The sequence below is a fragment of the Mesoplodon bidens genome, assembly GCF_964165515.1.
Source record: "Mesoplodon bidens genome assembly, chromosome: 13".
NCBI classification, from domain to species: Eukaryota; Metazoa; Chordata; class Mammalia; order Artiodactyla; family Ziphiidae; genus Mesoplodon; species Mesoplodon bidens.
This window is the reverse complement of record NC_138169.1, coordinates 50,821,065-50,843,758: the sequence shown is the minus strand read 5'-3', so window position 1 is coordinate 50,843,758 and position 22,694 is coordinate 50,821,065. Positions and strand designations below refer to the sequence as shown.

The 22,694-nt window shown below is 37.7% G+C and overlaps 1 protein-coding gene across 2 annotated transcripts in view; it reads right to left on the bottom strand.

Annotated features, from left to right (window-relative positions):
• Positions 1-22,694, bottom strand: part of GALNT1 (polypeptide N-acetylgalactosaminyltransferase 1) — a 128,094-nt gene that overhangs the window by 54,279 nt on the left and 51,121 nt on the right. For both annotated transcript variants that reach the window (XM_081252537.1, XM_081252536.1), the window contains 2 exons: positions 15,309-15,554; positions 4,759-4,933 (listed from right to left, as the gene is read on the bottom strand). In XM_081252537.1, coding sequence (XP_081108663.1) covers positions 4,759-4,933; positions 15,309-15,447 — 314 coding nt within the window. In that variant the 5' untranslated portion in view covers positions 15,448-15,554. The remainder of the gene's footprint in view (positions 1-4,758; positions 4,934-15,308; positions 15,555-22,694) is intronic.

Sequence of the window (22,694 nt, the reverse complement as noted above, 5' to 3'; positions counted from 1 at the left end):
TTTCAGAATTTCATCTAACATTAAAAGTAATAGTTAAGAAAATGAGAAAAAAATAACCTTTAGCAATTAGGCAGAGAAAGAAGGGAATTAAAAGTCAGAAAACCTGGATTCAAACCTGATTCAATTGTCCTGGGCTACAGCAATCTCTATGAGGCACTTAACAGCAGCCTGCCTCATGGACTGATAATTTTTTAAACCAAAGTTAAAATTACTTTAAAAACTAGAAAGATTAAAATGCTACATACTAAACATCTCACAAATATTTCTGTGAATAAAAAAGTTAAGTTGCAGTGTTTTGTGTCTGTATCTTTAAGTCAGAAAACAACAGCAACAACTTAGTAATTAAAAAATTCAAGAGAATAGCTGAAAGGTAGCCTACCATTTCTCCCTGGAAGTACAACAGAAAGACGAGAAAAGATAAAAATAAAAGGGACTAAGAGAATCAATGCAAGCAGTCCAAAGCCTGGCTAATAGGAGTTTCAATGATAGAAAACAGACTGATGGGACACATAATAGGCCTGTCTAATAGGTCACAACTTACTTGACTTCAAGGATATTGGTACAAAACGCCTTTAACCTACCGATCTACAGGGAAGAGAGGAAACAGAAGAATGCAATCAATGGCACCAGCAATCAGCAAAATGCAGACTCAGGAAAGATACAACACGCTCTATCTCGTATTCAAATAATAAACTGTAAGGGAAAAAAGAAGACGGAACGTACAGACTAAGAGACACTTGAGATAGATATCTACCAGTTGCAATGTGTGCACCTTATTTGTATCCTGATACAAACACTCTTAAAAAAGGAAAATATATGACACAACTAGGGAAATTTAACTGGATATTTCATGTTATCAAGGAAACACTGTTAAGACTTTTTTTAGGTATGAAAAATGGTATCATGATTTTTCTCTTTCCTTTTTTTTTTTGTTCTATGAGTCCTATCTTTCAGAGACAAATATTGTAATATTTGCAAATGGTAGGTCTTTGCCTGAGGTTGGGGAATCTGCTTCTAATCTCACTCACCTAGTTGATCCCCAAAATCCACAAACCATGTGGGTTTCTCCACAGGGCCATTCCTGTCATGTCAGTTGGCTTACCCCAGAGTCAATGATCCAAGTGAGAATAAAAGACCAAATTGGAAACCACAGTGTATTTTATAACCCAATCCTGAAAATGACACTCCATCACTTGTACTGCTGGTCATACAGACCAACCCTAGCACAACATAGGAAGAGACCACACAAAAGTGTAAATACCAGGAGAAGGAGATTGTTGCAGGACATCTTAGAGGGTATAAAAGAGAACTTTTAGGAACTGTTGAAGCAAGGTGATGAATACATTAAGGTTCAGACTATTATCTCTATTTTTGTATATATTTGAAAATTTCCATAATAAGAAGTTTTTCAAAACTTTTTTTTTTAAAAAAGGATAAAAGCATAGAAATGGAACAAGAAGGCAAAAAAATGGCTATTCAGTGGTAGTAGTGACTTTGTGCCACCCCATGAAGCAGCCCTGTCCCACAGAGACCCAATGGTTGGTCAGATGACTGTGTATTAGCAGCTAGACTAGCAATCCAGCACAAAGCAGGATTTTTTCAAGTCTGAGAAGTCCTCATCAAGCCCAAAATTTGGTACACAAGCATACGTATCACACCATTTAAACACTGATCTTTATATCATGAAGTTGTTCACTGTGCAAAAACTAGTGTTTATAATATATTTAATATACTTATAAGCTACTCATTAATAAAAGTATCTTCAAGAACCATGTCAAAGATTTTAAAAAATAAACACTTAATAAAATGTGTTGAGAGTGGTGATGTATTTAGGGGAATTATTAAAAGCGCAAAAACAACTCTACTATAAACAATAATAGTTAAGGTTCTTTTTAATGCAGACATCACTGAATTTAACTGAGACTTCCCCGAGGAGTCTAGCTTTCTTCAATAATTCTTAAATTACTCAGTAAAGTACAAAGTTTGTGAAAATCTAAGTTTAAAATGAAGCTTCTCTTGACTGATGTCCACTTAACCAATTTGCTGGATGAATACTCTATATCCCCTCAGTTTAATTTTTACATGCACAATATTCAATGGTTACATTATGACTTATTCATAACTGTGCCATCGTAATAAACGATGATTACCTTTGCCTTCTCTGAACAACTTTAAAAATTTTTCCCTGGATTTAATGATTGTTTAATTTTTTTCTTGCGATGGTTTTCTATGTACTTATTACTAATTCAATCCCAAATTCTACATCAATTGTCTAAATCTCTCCAAGACATTCAGCCTTATCAGGTATGACTTCAACAACATCTCCTTGAAGTCTCTCCTGGTGAGCATTTTCTGAGCTTGCTCCTACCTGGGCTGGCTGCCTCTCTGCCTGCACAACTCTCACCCGTGGCTGTCCTTACACCATCTTCCAGAGATTCCCACCATCTCTCGCACATCAGATCTCCCGTCTTCTACATCCTGTGTCAACCTTTTCCTTGATTTAAGTCCTCTTTTGGTGGAGCACAAGCCAGTAACTTCCCAAGAAAAGATATGTGGTGGCAGTTCAATGTTTTGAGAACTTGCATTCCCAAAATGTCCTTATTTAGCCTGTGCACTTTATTGTTAATTTGGATGCATACAGAATTCTAGGTTGGAAGTTATTTTCCTTTAGAATTTTGCTCCTTTGTTTCCAGAGCTGCTGCTGAGAAGTTTGAAGATATTCTGATAAATAACCCTTTGATTGTGATCTGCTTTCTTCTCAAGAGAAACTTATAAGAGGTCTTTTTCAAGGAATGATTGCCAGTGTTCTGAAAGTCACAATGCCTTGGGGGTGCAGTCTGTTTTCATCTATTGTCCTGAAAACTTAATGGTCTTTCAATCCAAAACCTGTACAGTCCAGTTCTGGAAAATCTGGTGGATAAATTTTCTCCTTCCCACCTGCCTATCCCTCTCCTCACTTTTTTTGTTGTTCTCTTTGAGACTCCTATTAATCAAATATTGGTCCTCATTGATAGTCAATTCAATTTCATATGCTTTTACTATTGTCCATCTCTTTTATCTATTTTTATGGAAGATTTCCTCCCAACCTGCTACTGAGTTTTGTTTTAATTCCCAAAAGCTCTTTTTGGTTCTCTCAGTCTATTTTTTGAATGTCTATTCTTGTTTTCTGGTTGTAATATGTTTTCTTACTTCATTGGGATTACTAATTATTTCTTTTTAAGTTTTCTTCCCCCTGAATAGCCAGTCTTTGCTTCCTCCAAGTTGCTTAAAGTTTTGAATTATACTTTACATGTTTGAGGGTTTCCTGTGATGTCTAGTATTCCTTGGTCATCTAGTACTAAAAATGGAAGGCCAAAAAACTGAATATAAGCTCTGAATATTTAAGTGAGGCTTAGTGACTATGAGTATCCTCCACTGGAGTGATCAGGCTATGCTATTAAGTTGGAGAATCTCTGATGTCAGTGTTTGCAGTTGTTTTGCTTTTCTCCAGGGCTAGTCCAATTCTGCTGAAAAAGATCCTCCAATCTCCTGCCTGGAGGGATAAACCTGGGCTGCTGGCATTAATGGGAGCCACAGAAAGCCAGGTGGCTAGGGGGTCTCAACAGCTAGAGTGTATATGTTCACTTGATCTTTCTCTGTACAGTTCCCTTGCTTTTAACTGGGCCTGTTGTCCTCTAGTCCAGATACCTTGTATTACCTTCTTCGTATGGCACAACTGGGCCTTATATTGCTGGTAGGAGTGTAAGTTGGTACAACCATCTTGGAAAAATGTTTGGCAGCACGTGCTAAAGCTACTTAAGTGTATACCCTATTTCTTTCCCCAATACATACACCAAATAGAAATGAGAGCTTAAGTCTTCCTAAAATGTGCACAGAAATGTCACCATAGCCTTTATTCACAATAGTCAATAAGTGGAAACAACACAAATATCTATCAACATGTAAATAAACTATGGTATATTCACATAACAAACCACAACACTGCAATGGACAAGAATAAGTTTCTGATACATGCAACAATATGGATCTCAGAGACAGCAAAGAATATAAACAGTATGGGTCCATTTATAAACAGTTCAAAGAAAGACAAAGCTAATCTATGTTTAGAGATCAAAACAATGGCTGCCCCTGGGGGTGGGAGTATTGACTGGAAAGGAACACAAGAGATCTTGTGTTCAGGGGTGATGGAAATGTTCTATAACTTGAGTTGGATGATGGTTAGACAGGTACATACATACGTAAAAGTTCAGTAATCTGTATGCTTATGACTGTATACTTCACCATTTTAAGTTACACACAACTTAAAAGGATCTTGTAAAAAATAACTATATACACCAAGGGGGGAAAGTGGCAGGGGTGGGTGGGTGAGATGAACTGGGAGATTGGGACTGACATGTATACACTAATATGTATAAAACAGAGAACTAATAAGAACCTGCTGGATAAAAAAATAAATAAAATTCAAATAAAAATATTAATTATATAGATGTTTTGTTAATAATGAAGTTTAAAATTCCTACTCATCTATCAAGATACACAATTATCTTCCAAAGCCTAAAATATATAGTCCCGATGATCACTAGAACTTGAGGTACTATTGTATCAGCACTTAATTATGTAAGTGGGGGGGTAAGTAGTGACTTAGTGATGTAACAATCACTTTCAGAACAGTCAACACCACAGTGAAATTTATTGGGAATTCATATAACATGCTTTTCGCTCATATTCAGTACCACTGGGACCGCACGAGGTACTTACCCGTCTAACCTAACATCTGGTAAAGATCTGTTGAGTGCAATCATCTCACTCGCCATTAAATTGAACTGATTGATTTTAAACATCTCTTTCATCTTTTCTTGATCCTCTTTCGGAATGACGACTGGTTTCCCCATTTCTCCAGGACCTTCATGAGGCTTTTGTACTGGCTCTAGAACTAAGAATAAGGAGGAAACTTAACTAACATTAATTGTGTAACAATTGAGTCATGTTTCTGTTTAATAACATTTGAGTTTAAACTATGCCCTCAACAACCAGAGCCATTTCTGAGGCCATCCTCTCCCAGTCTGAGACATGGCCTAGGGGCTGCCTTGTCCTCCGCTTCCATGCCTCGTCCTGACTCAAGACCTCCTCATTTTGCACCACTCACCTGAATCACTTCATGGCCTTGGCACTCCCATCTCGGATATCGTTACCACATTAATCTCCCTAAAGCATAGCCTTCATTGTGTTATTCTCATGGTCTCCTAGAGGCCAATCTCCTTAATAGGAAATTTAATCTAACTTCCCAAACCCACCACTTGCTGGGGTCTCCACCTGCCACCCCACGGATCCTCATCCTCCAGTCAAACAGCACCCACTACTTTCCTCCATGTGCCTCATGTCTTCTTGCGTTGGTGCCTTTGCTCACACTGGCCCCTCCCTTGGCATCTCCTTCCTACCTCTACCTCTGCAATACCAAACTCACACTTGTCCTTCAAGGCCCAGCTGAAACAGCTTCTCTCCTGCAGCTTTTCTACATCTCTCTAGAGTGATCATTTACTACTCTTGACTACTACATCATTTTGTCTGGGGCTCTATGTCTCTAATCAATAGTTCTCTCTTATCATGATCGTTAAACCTGCCTATGACACCCTCCCCTAACTAGATTATGATCTCTTTTTCAGCTGGAGTTTTTTGTTCATTCATGTACCTTCTGTGGAGTTTAGCAGTGTTTTATAGGCATTTTATAACTATATGCTAAATTAATATGTGAGTAAAAGTGTTATTCAAAATAAGTCAAAATGAAATCCTTGAACTGACAATAGTAGACATTATAATAAGCATTATGCAAGGTGGAGCATCAAGAAATATAATTCTTGAGAATTTCTTTTATTTTGAATTTCTTTTATGCTTTGAGCTTTTTATTTGTTCAAACATTCATTGTAAACTTTCTTATTTTATTGCACTTAAGTGAGAAAATACAGCCTTCCAACAATAAATATTTAATGAGCACCTACATCATAGCAGCCACTGTGCCAGGCACTGAGGATCAGTGCAGACAAGACATTACATGTTCTCTACCCTCATGTGGCTTAAACTTCCTACCTTTTGAAAGGTATTAACATTTCCTTCGTGGGCTAGAAAAATGCTTCATTTTTAAAAATGCTAAGTGGAATGTGTTAAAATTATGTACTCCATATATGTAGATTACATATTTGAAATATACCTAGTAAATAACCTTATTAATGAAAAAAGAAAGAAATATAATTCTAATCAGAAGTAATGTTATCTCGTAATATACAGTTGTCCCTCAGTATCCATGGGGGACTGGTTCCAAGACACCCCCCTCACCCCGCCCTGCAGATACCAAAATCCACAGACACACAAGTCCCTTATATAAAAAGGTGTGGTACGGTCAGGCCTCTGTATAACCCACGGATATGGAGGACTGGTTATGTTAGTAAAAAGAATAATATTCCTGATCAGCAATTCCCAAATCTTGTTCCTTGCTAGATGCTTTTGAGATGTTGAAAAGTGTTCCAAGAAAAATATGTTCTAGAATATATTAAATTTGAAAAAACATTGTTAAACTTCCCATCTAAGAGGGATGGGTAGAAAATGAGGTGAGGATAAGAATGGGATGAAAATATCTGTTTTGTACATTACTTGTTTATTTTTAAAGCTGAAAGTTTTATTCTCCTTCAGTTTGTTTTTCAGGCATCCCCGAAAGTCTCTGGACGAAAAATGAAGACATCAAGGCAGTAGACAAACCAGCTCATTTCAGCCAAGCTTCATCTGCCCAAGAACAGCTCTAGATGTAAAGCTGACCTACAGGATGCCTGTTCAGATGGGGTACAAAGCAACCTACCAATACCAGAGCTACAGAATATTATTCACTGTGTCTTCAAAAACTCTGTCTAGAATATAAAATCTATTCTAGAGAACTATCAAGGAAAAAAATGGTGGATAATAACTTTCCCCATTCTCAGAATGAACTGTGATTCCAGGAAGAAAGTTAAAATATTAGGAAATAACTTAAATTATAGGAAACTCTTATAATACAATTTTTAAAAACAAATCCCGCCTAATTTTTGTCAAGTAAGCTCTTTAAATATAAGAATTTAAAAATTCTCAGTTTCAAAAATTTTCAATGCCAAGTGTAATAAAAACTGTAAGTACAGAAGTATAATGTCCATATAAGCTTTTAAAACTTTAAAAATCATAAATTATAAAACTCTCAGAGTCAATTCTTACTTACCTATCTCTGAAAATAAAGAGTAATTAACAGATTTGGGGGTTGGGACATTCAGGGGTCAGTATAAAGCAGCGGAGTTCTAGAGGTAACAGTCATTTTATCTGCATGGCACAGATAACCTGAAGAGTAGGTGGGAGACATCTAGTGGCCCTTATTATAAATATCCTTCAGTTACCTGTGCCCTATTTTAGCATAAGATGATGCTTTAAAGAGAAGTTAAAATGGAAACATTTTCACACCACTCAGTTTTTTAATTGAGTATTAAGTTATACAGAACACCACCTATAACATATTTTTGCTGGGGGCAGGGTGGGGTAGATCCTGAATCTGATCAAGCCTCTGGACTTACTTACCAATTCACAGGAAATATAGGGGACAGAGGAAATGATAAAAAAAACATTAAAGGGATGCAAATCCTGACTGTGGGAAACTGGAGAAAACAAAAAAAGCAATTTCTTCTTCTTCAACAACAACCAAAAACGGGGGGTGGGGAGGACAAAAAGAAAGAGGTATCCATGTATCTATGCCACAAGACTAGCTTTGAGTTGATAACTGTTGAAGCCAGATGATGGGTATATGGGAGATCAATTTTCTATTTTTCTCTACTTTTGTTTATGTTTGGAAATTTTCCATGAGGATTGGGGGAGCATGAAGGAGCACTCAAGAAATTATTACTGTAAGAACCAGTAAGTATAAACTTGATTGCTTACAGCCTAAGAGACTGTATGACCAGAAAGTTAAACAATGAGCAGATACAACACTCCAAATGGGTGCTAAAATCCTGCCCCATCACAGTGAAGTAAAACTCTAGCCTTGAGGTCTTAAAGAATGGGGCAAAACTGTACAACATATAAAATCCTCCTGGCTGCAATATTTTACAAATTTGGTCACCTGGTACTTACTAATAATCTAAATATCTGGTATAATACCCACATTATATACATTAACCTACTGATACACATGACATCTCAGAGCCGCATTTAAAATGACCATTAATCAAAAGTTATATGACTACTGCATGACTTACAGAATCCACCACAATACTCTAATTTAGAAATTATAATATCTTGAAGAATTACACCAACCAGTAAACTAATTTTCTTTGGCAAAGATGCCAGGATAAAATGCAAGTAGCTAGTGAATATTTTTACTACTAATGCACTTGCAGTACTAAAAAGCAACTAACAAAGAAGACAGTAAGCATTAACTTTCCTTGTATTCTACTTACCAGTCTTTCATGTAAATTAAAAAGAGTTCAGTGAAACTTGTTTGAAAGCAAATGAAATGGGTTTGGATATTATCATTTCCCGAACTGAAAAACAAACTTTCATTGCCATAAAATTTTATAGACAGATCATTTCTAAAAATCAAATCAACTTTGACAAGGGGGTGACTAAGGTGTTATTCCAAAGTATTATGTGAGAACAAACATTTTATTATACACTTTAGTTAAACTTCATTTACATGACAACGTAGAGAAGTTTCATGTTTTAGAAAATTTAATTTTCGAAAAAACTACAGGTTCACTCTGAATGCTGCCAAATAAGATTCATATATACAAACCACATGACATACCTATGAATGTGTTTTAATAAATCTTACAAATTTCTAATTTGTATTTTTCTCATGGAAGTGGAATAAGGAGGTATAAAGTTACATGATACCCATTTGGGGAAGATGGGGAAGATAAAAGGCTAAAATCATTTCTCACAAACAATTTTCTTACCTATTGTACAACTATCTTTACTATTTTTATGCACTATATTTCACTTATTTCAAAATATTTTTCCCATATTTTAACATCTCTGAAATTGGGATGTGGCTTACAATGATAACTGAAATGTATTTGTTTTCTTAGTGTATATAATATGTATTCTATAAACAAAGCAAATTACCTGATTTTTTAATGTCAAAATATTATTGCATATAACAAAATTCATTGATAACTCTCTGCTACCTCAACACCTGTCAGTTTCAACCCTCATTCCAATTTTATATTCAATTCATTTGTAATGTGTTCAAATAAAACTCTAAGCACACTAAAAGTCTGTAATAAAGAGTTTCTGAAAGCCTTTACTAACAATATTTTTAAGTTTTTAATCATCAGAAGTTTCTTCTATAAAATATGTTCTCAAACTTTTCCTACTGTTTGACAACTGAAATAATTCTAGCAGAAGCACATGAAAACTTGAATAATCAACATTTTAATAATCTGAAAATCAAGTACAGTGCTGGCACAAAGGATTAATTCCTACTTGAAATTGCATCTGTAAAAATATTGAATAGTCTATGCAACATCCAAATCCATAAATTGAATGAATGAGTTAATTCTAAAAAGCAGAAGAGTTGCAAAAATATTCCCAAGACATAACCCACACTAACTGTGTTTTCTCAAAGGGAATCTAATCTAATTCTCTAGCAACAGAAGAATTTTGCTATTCTCAGATAGTCTGGGGTATAAAATACAAGAATAAAACTATGAGAGAGAACTGCTCAGGAAAATAAAATAAAACAAAACAAAACCAACCCTCTGAAACACCAAAGACTGGCCTGTTGTTACCTGACACAGGCAAGTAACAAGTAAATATAAGAATCCTAGAAAACTAAATATATCAATGATAATCTTATAAACATTATCATAAGGATAATGAATCCATTCTGCTTAAAAATAGGACACCATTTTGCACATAGTAGTTTAAAGAACAGAATTTGGTAAATTTCACCAAATTGGCATTGTAAAGCAGTTCAAAGAAGTTCAGAAATGAGGTCCTTACAATACTGAGACAATTGCTCTGGCGTGTTGTCTCTGCTCATTGTTCTTTTGCTTTTTTGTTTTGATTTGGTTTTTCAAATGCCATAGAAAACGAATATCCTGGAGACCTTATGTGTTCTATCCAAAGAGACCTACGTTCCTCTAGGCCACTGACTGTACTTGCTAATTCCACTAAGAAGGTCCACATCCTTGGTGCTATCACCTATCAACCCTCTCCCAACAAGTTTAGTGAAAGATCTGTTCAGTGGCACCACAATTCCTCAGCAGCCTTATGTTGAGAGCCTTAACAACCTTAGGCCTCTGATGCTACTTGAGACCTCTCAGCGCCCGCTGCACTGAAACTTGACATCAGAGCAGATTTTTCAAACTGTTCTTGCTTAGCATCAATTGTCCCCCTTCCCTAAATCATTTCCTCACTCTTTCCCTTCAATCCCTTAAGGCTACATGGAACACAGCTGGAAATAATGGATGCTCTAGGGCCCCATCTGGAACCGCTGGCCTCTCCAAGCCTCTCCCTTCAGCTATTAACTCACCGCTTGGCTTACTGCTCAGTGCTTCTCTCATCCTTCTGCTGCTCACGGCCTTCTCAGCCTGTCCCACTCAACACCCTGATGCCCCCAGGCCATTATAAAGCTTCTATCAATAGGTCGTCTTGTCTCCACAGGGGCCCCATCTACCAGACTTAAATCTGGCTCTGCCCCGAGCCCACTAACCTCACAACCCGCAACAACTTTCATTCTCCGCCTCCCAGGAGGTAACGATGCTCCCTCATAGCTCCACATTGTTACTTTCAGATCATTTCTCCTTTACTTTGTACTTCTGCACTTTGTATAAAAGCTACTCCCTTTCCTTGATGCTCATGCTACTAGTCGTTTTCCAAAACTGTACTAACCTTAGAATCCTCTTCAAGGATAATCCTTTTCTTATGGTTGACACCACACTGTCTCATCTGCTGAGAATTGGCTCTTCCAAGTATTACTTCATTACTTTGTATTTAAACCTCTCCCTCAACATACATAAAAAATACATACATTCATAGAAAACCAACTTTGGCTCCATTTCTTTCTTTTAAACTACTGTACTATCTATTCGTGCGGAAGCTTCCTAAAAGGATAAGCTACACATCAGTAATATCAAATCCACTGGCACTGAAATGGCACTTGCTAGGGTCACAAGAAACCCCCTGTTGGGAAACACATCAGAACCACGTCTTCATCTCAAGTAAAATCTCTGAACAAACATCACTCCTGGATTTCCATGACCCCACTCCCTCTGGCTTCTCCCCCTACTCTGACTTCCAGAAGCCTTATTTCCCTTTGCTGACCCTCCATGATCCTCTCCAACACTGGCCTGTCTCTTCCAACATCCACACACTGCTGGAGCCCACACTGCCACCCACGTGCTCTACCCCAGCCACCCTGTGCTGCAGGACATCCCTCCCAACACCCCAACGTTAAACGCTCCAAACGCAACTCATCCTTCTGCCTTCTCACCAAAGCCACTCCGCCTCTGGGGGTCCCACCTCGTATCAGTTCATCCAAAGAGGAAGACCTGAGAGTCATCTTAGACTTTTCACTTTCCGTTATTACCTACATTCAGTGACTCCCCATGTTATGTAAACGCCACTATTTACAAACTTCTCATATATTTTATTTCCTCTCCATCTCCAGTGTCATTTTAGTGTAGGCCCCAAGAACTTCTCCAAACCTTCCCAGGGGCCTCACAACCAGTCTCTGCCATCTCATTCCCTGCTAGTATTGGGTTGGCCAAAAAGTTTGTTTGGTTTTTTCCCATACGATGGCTCTAGTAGTGCTTAGTTGTCTTTAACTTCATTTGAAACATTTCTGTTGGACTGTATTGTGACAGCTGTCATATGTCATGCATTAAAAAAAAATTATCAAGATCTCTGAATTTTTGTGTAGCCATTTTAATATTGAAAACGGAAGAAAAAAAAGCAACATTTTCGGCATATTTTATGCTTTATTATTACAAGAAAGGTAAAAATGCGACTGAAACACAAAAAAATATTTGTGCAGTGTATGGAGAAGGTGTTGTGACTGATCGAACGTGTCAAAAGTGGTCTGTGAAGTTTTGTGCTGCAGATTTTTTGCTGGATGATGCTCCAAGGTTGGGGAGACCAGTTGAAGTTGATAAGGATCAAATCAAGACATTAATTGAGAACAATCAATGTTATATCACATGGGAGAGAGCCAACATACTCAAAATACCCAAATCAAGCGCTGAAATCATTTGCACCAGCTTGGTTATATAAATCGCTTTGATGTTTCGGTTCCACGTAAATTAAGCGAAAAAAAACTTCTTGACCGTATTTCCGCGTGAGATTCTCTGCTGAAACGTAACGAAACGTTCCGTTTTTAAAACAAATTATGACAGGTGATGAAAAGTGGATACTGTACAATAATATGGAATGGAAGAGATCGTGAGGCAAGTGAATGAACCACCACCAATCACACTGAAGGCTGGTCTTCATCCAAAGAAGGTGATGTTGTGTATATGGTGGGATTGGAAGGGAGTCCTCTATTATGAGCCCCTTCCGGAAACCAAATGATTAATTCCAACAAGTACTGCTCCCAGTTAGACCAACTGAAAGCAGCACTCGAAGAAAAGGGTCCAGAATTAGTCAAAAGAAAATGCACCATTTTCCATCAGGATTAACGCAAACCCACATGTTTCTTTGATGACCAGACAAAAACTGTTACAGCTTGGCTGGGAAGTTCTGATTCATCTGCCATATTCACCAGACACTGCACCTTCAGATTTCCATTTATTTCGGTCTTTACAAAAGTCTCTTAATGGAAAAAATTTCAATCCCCTGGAAGACTGTAAAAGGCACCTGAAACAGTTCTTTGCTCAAAAAGATAAAAAGTTGTGGGAAGATGGAATTATGAAGTTGCCTAAAAAATGGCAGAAGGTAGTGGTACAAAACTGTGAATATGTTGTTCAATAAAGCTCTTGGTGAAAATGAAAAATGTGTCTTTTATTTTTATTTAAAAACCGAAGGAACTTCGGCTTTTAAACACCAAGCCAATACATCAGCCACGTGACCACCAAACTTCTTTCTGAAAGTCTGGATCCCATCAGGTAACTGATTCCCTTGTTTAAAATCCTTCAGTGGGACTTCCCTGGTGGTCCAGTGGTAAACAATCTGCCTTACAATGCAGGCGACAAGGGTTCGATCCCTGGTCAGGGAACTAAGATCCCACATGCTGCAAGGCAACTAAGCCCGCACGCCACAACTACTGAATTCACGGGCCTCAACTAGAGAGCCTGCACGCCACAAACTACAGAGCCCACGCGTCTTGGAGCCTGCGCACCACAACTAGAGAGAAGCTCGTGCGCCGCAACGAAGAGCCCGTGTGCCGCAACAAAAGATCCTGCATGCCACAACTAAGACCTGACGCAGCCAAAAAAATCCTTCAATGTCATGCCTCACCTACAGGATTTAGTCCAAAACCCTTAGCATGTCATAAAAGGCCTCCCGTGATGTGGCCTCTGCTAACCTCCCAGCTTCGTCCTGTGCTCTTTCCTCACATTCTCCTATCCGTCACCTCTGTCTCTCACTTGCTTATCTTGCACATGCTTCTCTCCTTTGCTTGGAAGGTATTCCCCTCACCCATCAAACCTAACAAACACCTGTTCACCCTGATACTACAGCTTGAGCATTACACTTCCTTGCTGCACCTTCTCAGATGCCCCACGGTGTCCCTCCCTCCTGCTCTCATGCACATCTCTAGTATGCTATCTATCATATCACTATTTTACCATATTCCTTCTCTCCTGTTGGATTGGGATTCCCCAAAGGGAGGAACTTTTTTGTATTGTTGAAGTGTATGTCACTAGCACGTAGCACACTGCCCAGCACATATCAGAGTTTAAAAAACATTCACTAAGTGTGTCTTCACCTACTACAGAGGTCCCAGTCTTTCTTACTTTTCACGCCTTTGCATTTAAGACAGAACACCATGAGCTCCCAGTATAAATGGCAATGAATTAAGGTGGAGTGAGGGGAAAGTTAATCTGTTCCACTTGGGAAAAGAATTATGCTAGTTTCTTACTGGTGAATGGCAATACCTTTGATTTGATTTAAATGTTGACAGAGTTATAGCTCTAACAACAGTTAAGGAGGTAGTGTCTTGTCACCCGACAAACTTACTAAACAGCAGGGCCATAAAGGAAACCAGGAAAGTCAACAAATTAATAGGCAAAAAAATTATGGGGAAGGTGAAAATTAAAAAGTCAGGGGTTAGCCTAGGTATTACTAAAGTCCAGTGTTAGCAACTGAGCCTAATTTTCGGCAGATTTCCCATGAAATAAAGAGAACTGGTTACACAATCCCATCTGTAAAAATTACAATAAGTAGGCACACCTACCAATACAAATAAATAATTTTAGATTATAAATTTTAAGGGACCAGATGCTTTCATTATAAAAGTACAAGATACTTAAATGTGGCTACATATTCAAATAAAACAGTAATCATTCACATATAATTCCTAAAAATAGAATTACTGTTTAGCCAGATATTCTATAACTAATCACAGAGAGTTCAGAGCGCAGAATAGCTGAATTGCTGATTCACAATGCAAAGTCATTTTCATTTTGTTTAAAAAAAAAATAAAAGGCAGCATTTGTTTTTTGGTTTAAACACAGAGAGTCTAAAACTGAATTTTTCAGGTGTCCTCTGTCAAAAATGTCAGTCTTCCAAACTAGGTCCTTCATATTTGTGTTTCCTTCATTTTCCATATTAGATACTGCAGTGTTCTCACTGCAGCCCAGATTTTATAGCCTGATCTTTTCACAAGCTCTCCCTAAAAGTGCTAACTGGAGCTATCTACAGCATTAACAAAACAAACTCACCAGACCACATCTACCTAAAATGACTTCTTCCCTTAGGACTGAGATGGGAAGGCTGGAGAACTCTCTCATATACTTGATAATGCAATTTTAATGCTCCACTCAGCATTATGACACTAGACTAATCTCCTGTACAATTTTGGTAGTTCCAGCTATGAGATTCCCTACAGTATTTGGTAATATAACTTCCAGAAAATTAACATTGAACACACAAATTGAATTTAGCAATTCTATACAGGATACTTTAATACTTTTAACTGTTAGAAGAACCCACTGGAGAACTGATGGAAATATGATCATCATATACAGGAAGCCAGGGATTACTATTAATCTAAAAATGTTAAAATTTTATAGTTTCCAAATTAGTTAGTATAAACAAGTGACATATATATCAAAACAGGTCCACTATTATAAAATGTCACTCACCATCCCCAGCAGGAAGCCCTCTCTCTTTTTTTTCATCACATTTGTTGCATTCACTGAAGTAAAGCAGCAGGAACATATCCAAGAGTACCCAAATCAAGGAGGTGGCTAGGACCACCTTGCAATATGCAAATTTTCTCATGGCACTTTAAGTCAAATGCAAAATTTTAAAATATATATATATATATAAATATACAAAGATCATGAAAATTATTCCAATCCAGTTTCATCAGAAATCACGTTCATAACCTATAGAAAGAAAAAGAAAAAAGATTAACTTAAAAATTAACTAAAAAAGAACCAATGGATTAATTCAACATGAATATGAAATTTTACTATGAAGAATAAGTTTTAAAATCAGACTTGAAAGAATACTAGTAAAATATATAAAAATAGCAAGAACATGCAAATAACTCCTAAAAATCAATATATACAATCCAATAGAAAAATGCGTAAAGGACTAAACAAGCACTTTGCAGAAAGGAAACCTGAATAGCCAATAAACAAGTGAAAAGGTGCTCGATTCATTACAATGAGGAAAATTCAAATTAAAACAGTGAGCTACTATCTTATATCCATCAAACACATGGGGCTTAACTGCCTTCTATTCAATTGCTGTATTAAACACTAAAGCAAAAGCTAAGCCATTAACTGCCACAGGAGTTTAAGAAGCCAGTAATTCCCAGTCCATTTGAACCACTCACATTCAGTTCCCAGGGTCCAAGGATTTATATGAGTTCTCCTAGTAGCTTTTCTAGAGCAGTTTAATTGGAATGATTCTTATCCCTCTGTCCCACTGAATCTCATTCTAAAAATGCTAGTCACCAGCCGTTCAAAAACAAGACTCATGGAAAGTATAACAGAAAAGAAAAGGGCATCGAAAGACCTAAGCCCTAGTCCTGGCTCTGACAGTCATTTTACAGACTTCCCTGATGTTTGTTTCTACCCACCCCCCCGCCACCCCCAATCTGTTAAAATATCATGAGAAAATGACTGGAGGAACTGTCCTTTGGGATAGCTAGATCAGAAACACTTCTGGCACATACGGCACTCATCTGGGGGAGCTCTGGAGCAGTCCGAGGGACCTCAGAGAGGTAAGGAATCATCCCACCGAGCCGCTGACACCGAGGCTCAAAGGTCTGTGTCACTGCTGACCAGAAGACAGAGGAGCCAAGTGCACTCAGGGGAGCGGATGGAGGAAACACACACTTGGCACAGGTGAAAGCCAATGAGCAGAAGCTCTGAAGGGCTGGGCTGATGGGCAGCATAGCAGCTTCTTACAAGGGCAGTTTTATGTAGCATGTTCCATGGTGGGCAGTAGAGATGTCTCTACCTAAACAATCCAGGGCAGGCCAGAGAGTTTATTTATGAAAAAGATACAACAGTTCTTTCCTACTTCACAAGGTGGCTAAACAGCAACCTGAAAAGCAGCCCAAAATACCAAGTAATACTTAGAAATGTAAAGTATTATTTCTGTTCGTCTCTCTGGGGACTTCGATCTCTCGCCTATTGGCCTCCTTTCATCAAACCAACACTTCCTGACTCTGCACAGTGAGAGCAGGGATGCTACTGTCATAGTCCTGCCTCAAAATCAGACTTACTCAGTATCTGTCACGTGCAGTGAGCAACAACTGACATCTGTGGTGGCTAGGGTGAGGGGAAGAGCAAAACATTATAATGCACAGTGTCATGGAGCAACAGTTCTCTCCAGAGAAGCAAGATACGTATTATATATGTAAATATTTCAAGCCACTTTACATGAAAGGCTACCTCTTTTGGTCACTGGCAAAGCAAGCAGTCTAACTGCCAGTGCAACAGCTGGGATTCAAATGTAGTTTTGTGTTCTCTAAAATCTGCTGATTGTTAATTTTTTCAATGCTTACAGCCCAGAACACTTAAATGTAAATCTTTATAACTCTGTACTCATTCCTATTTAATTTTTCCAAGGCAGCACAATTAGATTCTAAAACTGAAGATGAAATGCAGTGGGTGTGTGTGTATTTGGGAGAGAAAGCAGGAGGTGTAGGGAGAAAGGAGTTTATAAAGGAGAGGCAAACATCTTTGAGACCTTCAGTTATGTAGAGATTCCTTACGTGGTAACAATAAAATGCACAAATCATTTAAAAAGATTGATAAGTTGGACTTTATAATTAAAACCTGTTCTTCAAAAGACAGTTAAAAAAATAAAAAACAAGTCACATATTGGGAGAAAATATTTACAAATTACATATCTGATAATTACTTGTATCCAGACCATATAAAGAACTCTCCAAATACAATTTTTAAAAATCCTAATCCAATACAATGGGCAAAAGGTTTGAACTATTGCTTTACCAAACAGCGATACAGGTGGCAAAAGAGCACAAGAAAAGATGTTCAACATCATTAGCTATTAGGGAACTGCAAGTTAAGACCACAATGAAACACCACTATGCACCAATATAAATAGTGAAAGGAAAAAAGAAAACTACCAAGTGCTATCAAGGAACTGCTGCAACTGGACTTCTAATACATTGCCAGTGGAATGCACAATGGTACAGTCTCTCTGGAAAAGAGCTTGGCAGTTTCTTCCCACAAGAGTCTGCAATTCCATTCTTAGCTATTTACTTCAGAGAAAGGAAAACGTATGTCTACACAAAGGCTTGTACACAAATCTTTATAGCAGCTTAACCATAATCATCAAAATCTGGAAACAATCCAAATGTCCATCACCTGGTGAATGGATAAACAAATTGTGGTACACCAAACAGTGAAATACTACTACCCAGAAATCCAGCAATCAAAAAGAACTCTTGATATATATGCCATACTGATGAATCTCAAAAGCTTTATGCTAAGTGAAAGTGGTCAGTCACAAAAGGCTGCATACTGTATACTGTATGATTCCATTTATATGAGACAAATTAGATCAGTGGTTGCCAGGGGCTGTGGAAAAGTAGAGGACTGCTCTCAAAGGGCCGTGAAGGAACTTGTGATAATGAAAACATTCCATCTCTTGCTTGTGGTGGCGGCGGTCATTTTGTCCAAACTGGTACAACTACACCTAAAAGGGTGAATTCTACTGTACACAAATAAATACAGGAGAGGTGAGGATCCTTCAAAGAAACAATTCCAATTTTAGGAGAAAAACTGTTGTGTATTTCTTCAAGTGATACATACCAGAATTTATCTTGGAAATTATTAAAAGCTCAGAGTTTCTGTCTCAACCACAATAGATTAAAACTTTCCATGTGAAATGCATTTAACTCCTTAATTATTTTAGAAGGTATAAAATCTGAATTAATGTCAAAGTACAGTGATAAATTATATCAGTAAACTTCTGATTCTAACCTACGTGTCATATGCCAAGTTTTTCCAAAGGTTGATCAATATTTTCTAGGGCTAAATAATTATTTTCTCTTACTCCATATACTTCTAGCCAAGGCTCTCCAGAAATTTCAAGCCTAAAAAGAGAGTGTCAGCTCAAAAGCAGCTTTGGAGAAAACAGAAGTATCATTCTCTTGGACCTAAAACTTCAGTCTTCTGAGTATGTTAAGGTGCTTATCTCCCCTCTCCCAAGAACACTGAATTCTCAGGCACCTACACCTAGAATGACTAATTTTGCACTGTACTGACCAGGCAGAGGTATGAGATATGAGACTCTTCAATAGATCTATTCATTTAATTTGTAGCTGAAATTTCTGCCAGAAAAACTAAAAGACTTAAAAAAATGATATTTATCCTCTAACATTGTAAAGAGAAGCAAGATTATTTTATTTACTAATTATATATTCCATTTGCTCTATTTCTCAGAACTATAATGAAACCTATTCATTCACTTATTATTATTTCATACATTCAAAACACACAAACTCAGTAAATGTAGGGAATGTGTCAAATGCAAGGAATACAAGCATGAACAAAATATTCCTTCCCTTACGAAGTTTAGAGTTGGCTCCAGGAAAGCAGGCATTAGTCGAACACTCACGTAAACGTGAAATTTCAATCGTGATAACTGCTTTGGAGGGAGGTACACAGCACTATACACATCTGTAAAAGAGATCCGACTTTGTCAAAAAGGCTTCCCTGAGGAAGACATGATTTGAAGAGAAAGTGAGCGTTTGGGGCAGTGAGTAGCAAGGATTCTATAGCAGGAAGAAGCCCAACACTCAAAGGCCAGTGGATCAAAGACAAAAGAGGTGAAAACTGTGATTGCGACAAAGCTGGAGCTGGATAAAAGTGGGCAGATTCGGGAGGTATTAAGGGACAAACTCAATGGGATTTAAGGATGAGTGAGGTGGGGGTAAAGAGGAGGAAATCCTGGCCTATACAAGTGGATGCAGAGTGTTGCCAGTCATAGAAACAGGGACCAGTAAAAGAGGACCAATTTTTGGAAAGGAGGAAAAGATGGGAAGAAATGTAAGTTTGACTTTGGACATGCTCAGTATGAGGTACCTCTGATACCCTCAAAGAGATGTTAACCACAGCTGAGGACACAAAAGTTTGAGGCTCCAAGTGGGGTTCTCTGTATATCTCTGTAAAGATATACAGATAGAAGCCCCTGCTCTTGTGCAACTTTGCAGGGGCAGACAGACTAAAAAAAAATCAATACATTAAGTAATTTTTGTGGAGTGTAATTTCCCTCCTAAAGTGTGGGCTGGACTTAGGGACTTGCTTCTAACCAATAGAATATGGTGGAAGTAACGATGTGTGATTTCAAGGCTAGTCATAAAGCACAGTTCTTCCCAGCTCTCTCTCAGATCACACATTCTGGGGAAAGCCAGCACCACGTCAGAAGGACACTGAAGCATCCCTATAAAGAGATCCATGTGCTGAGAAACTGAAACCTCCTGCCAACAAAGAGTACTCTCTTGCGAGGCATGGAAGTGAACCACTTTGGAAGCAGACCCAGTCAAGCCTTCATCTTGACTGCAACATCATATAAGATCCTGAGTCAATATCACCTTGCTAAGCTACTCCTGCATTCCTGACCCAAAGAAAATGAGATAATAAATGTTTATTGTTTAAAGCCATTAAGTTTTGAGGCAGTTAGGTAGTTCATTACTCATCAATAGAGAACTTCACAGAAAACTAGGACTAGAAAGGAAATTCTTTAACTTATAGCAAACATATTTAATGATGGGATTCCCAATGCATTTCTGTAGCATTGTAAATAAGAAAAGTTATGCATCCTCACTTCAATCTGATATTGTACTGGAGGTCTAAACCATAAGACAAGAAAAGGAATAAGAATTAGGGGATTAAAAAGAGACAAAATTATCAGCAGATAGCATGTCTTCTATATAGAAACTCTAAAAGAAATCAATAAATAAAGCATTAGAGCTAATTCATTATTTCATCAAGGTTGCTGGATACAAGGTAAACATATAACATCAATCATGCTTCTTCATGATAATAATCAATTAGAATATATAAAGGAAAACAAATCACATTCAAAGCAGCTATAAAAACCCTAAAGTATTTGGAAATAAACTTAACAAAATATGTGCAAGACATGGAGAAAATTGTGGAGCTTTGTCGAAGGACATAAAAGAACATAAAAGAACATAAAAAGGACATAAAAGGACATGAAAGAACACCTGACTAATGGATAGATGTACCATGTTCAGGGAAAACAAACAAGCAACTTCTTCCCTAAATTAATTTAATTCTAATCAAAACACAAATGAAACCTTTAGGGACTGTATTTATTATAAAGCAGAAGTATCTACAGCCATGTGGTACCCCAAAACAAACCTTAACATGTGTGGAAAATTGGAAAGGTGCTACTATAAATCAGAGCAGAAAACTGATAAAGGAACAAATAGCTTTCTAAATGGTAAAAAATAAATTTAGATCCTACCATATACCAATAACAAGAGTAAATCTATGAATAGATAATAACTCCTATAAAATTTACTGGCTGAAATGTTTTAATTTAGAGCATTCAGTGTTTGGTATCTTAAGTGGAATGTCAGTTTCCAAGGTGATAAACAGACTTAGCTCCTAGCAATACCTTTAAAAGTGAATATTTTTCCTAGTTACAAAGTAATATATGCTCAATACAAAGAACCTGGCAAACACAGAGAAGTAAAATAAAAGATACAAAGCCATCTATAAACCCCCATCCCAGTTAAAACACTATTACCAGTGGGATAAGTGCCCTCTCAGTCATTCAGACTAGCTCATAGATACGTCGTACTAAAGCAAGTTTGTAATGTCTATTTCGACTCAAACATTTTAATGTCTTAAATGTCCCTATCAGGGGGAAAAGAATGGAATGGCTGTGACTATAAAGGGGTAGCAGGAGAGACGTTTGTGGTGATGCTGTTGTGATTTTTTTTAATTGCAGTAATACGCTCAACAGACATTTCTAACCTCTCTTTCCACCCCAACCACTGAGTATCCTGTCTTAAGCAACAAATGTCTTAATGGTCACTTCAAAATAGCCCTGATATCCACAAAGCTATGTCAAAATGCCACATATTGTTTTATACTTAAAGAACAGACATAAAATAGACACAAACCGAGGTGGCTTCCTGGCTCATGATTCTGACTTGTGCTCTCCCCACCCTCCCCCAAGGGTTTCTTCTGGTAACAGACCTAGCCCCCTGGCCACAGGAGAGCCAAATGACCTGGCCAGGCCAACCACAGGACCTCACCCCTTGGCTTCCCGAGTCACAGAGCTGGAAGGAAGCCTGTGCTAATCGATCACTGCAGTCAGCTACACTGCCCAACATGTAGAGAAAGCTGACCTGCAGTCCAAGAGGATGAGCCCAGAGGCACACAGGATGAGAGGCAAAGGTGATGGAGTCCCTGACTCTACTTTGGCTTTTGTGAACACCCAGAATCCTTCTATTAATCCCCTTTTCTGTTTACGACAGTTTGAATTGGGTTCCTAACACACATCTGGGATGGCCACTGGGGGGATGGGGGGTAGGGGACAGAGGAGACCTACAGGTAAAAATCAAACAGGTTCTGGTCCACGGGTGAGGTTCCCCTCTACTCATAAACAATTATACATTATGAGGCAGACTACACTATTTGAAAAGATACTTTTTAATGCCTCAAATCACAAAAACATATCAAGTATCAAAAGTAGGTATAAAACAAATTACAGATATAAAGGATCACAACACAACATACACATGTATCCACCACTCAGTTTAAGAATAAGAACAACACCTTTAAAGTTCCCTCTCCAATACCATCTCTTCCCTAGCTCCTCTATTCTGAACTTAACATTCTTTTCCTGATAGTTTTACCTCACTGTTATCCTTAAAAATGCCTTGTTTACATTTTGTTTCTGAACTGCTTATAAATGGAAGAATCTGAGACCTGCTTTTCTTCTAACACTACGTTCCTGAGAACCATCCATTTGTTGCATGTAGTTGCAGTCAATTCATTTTC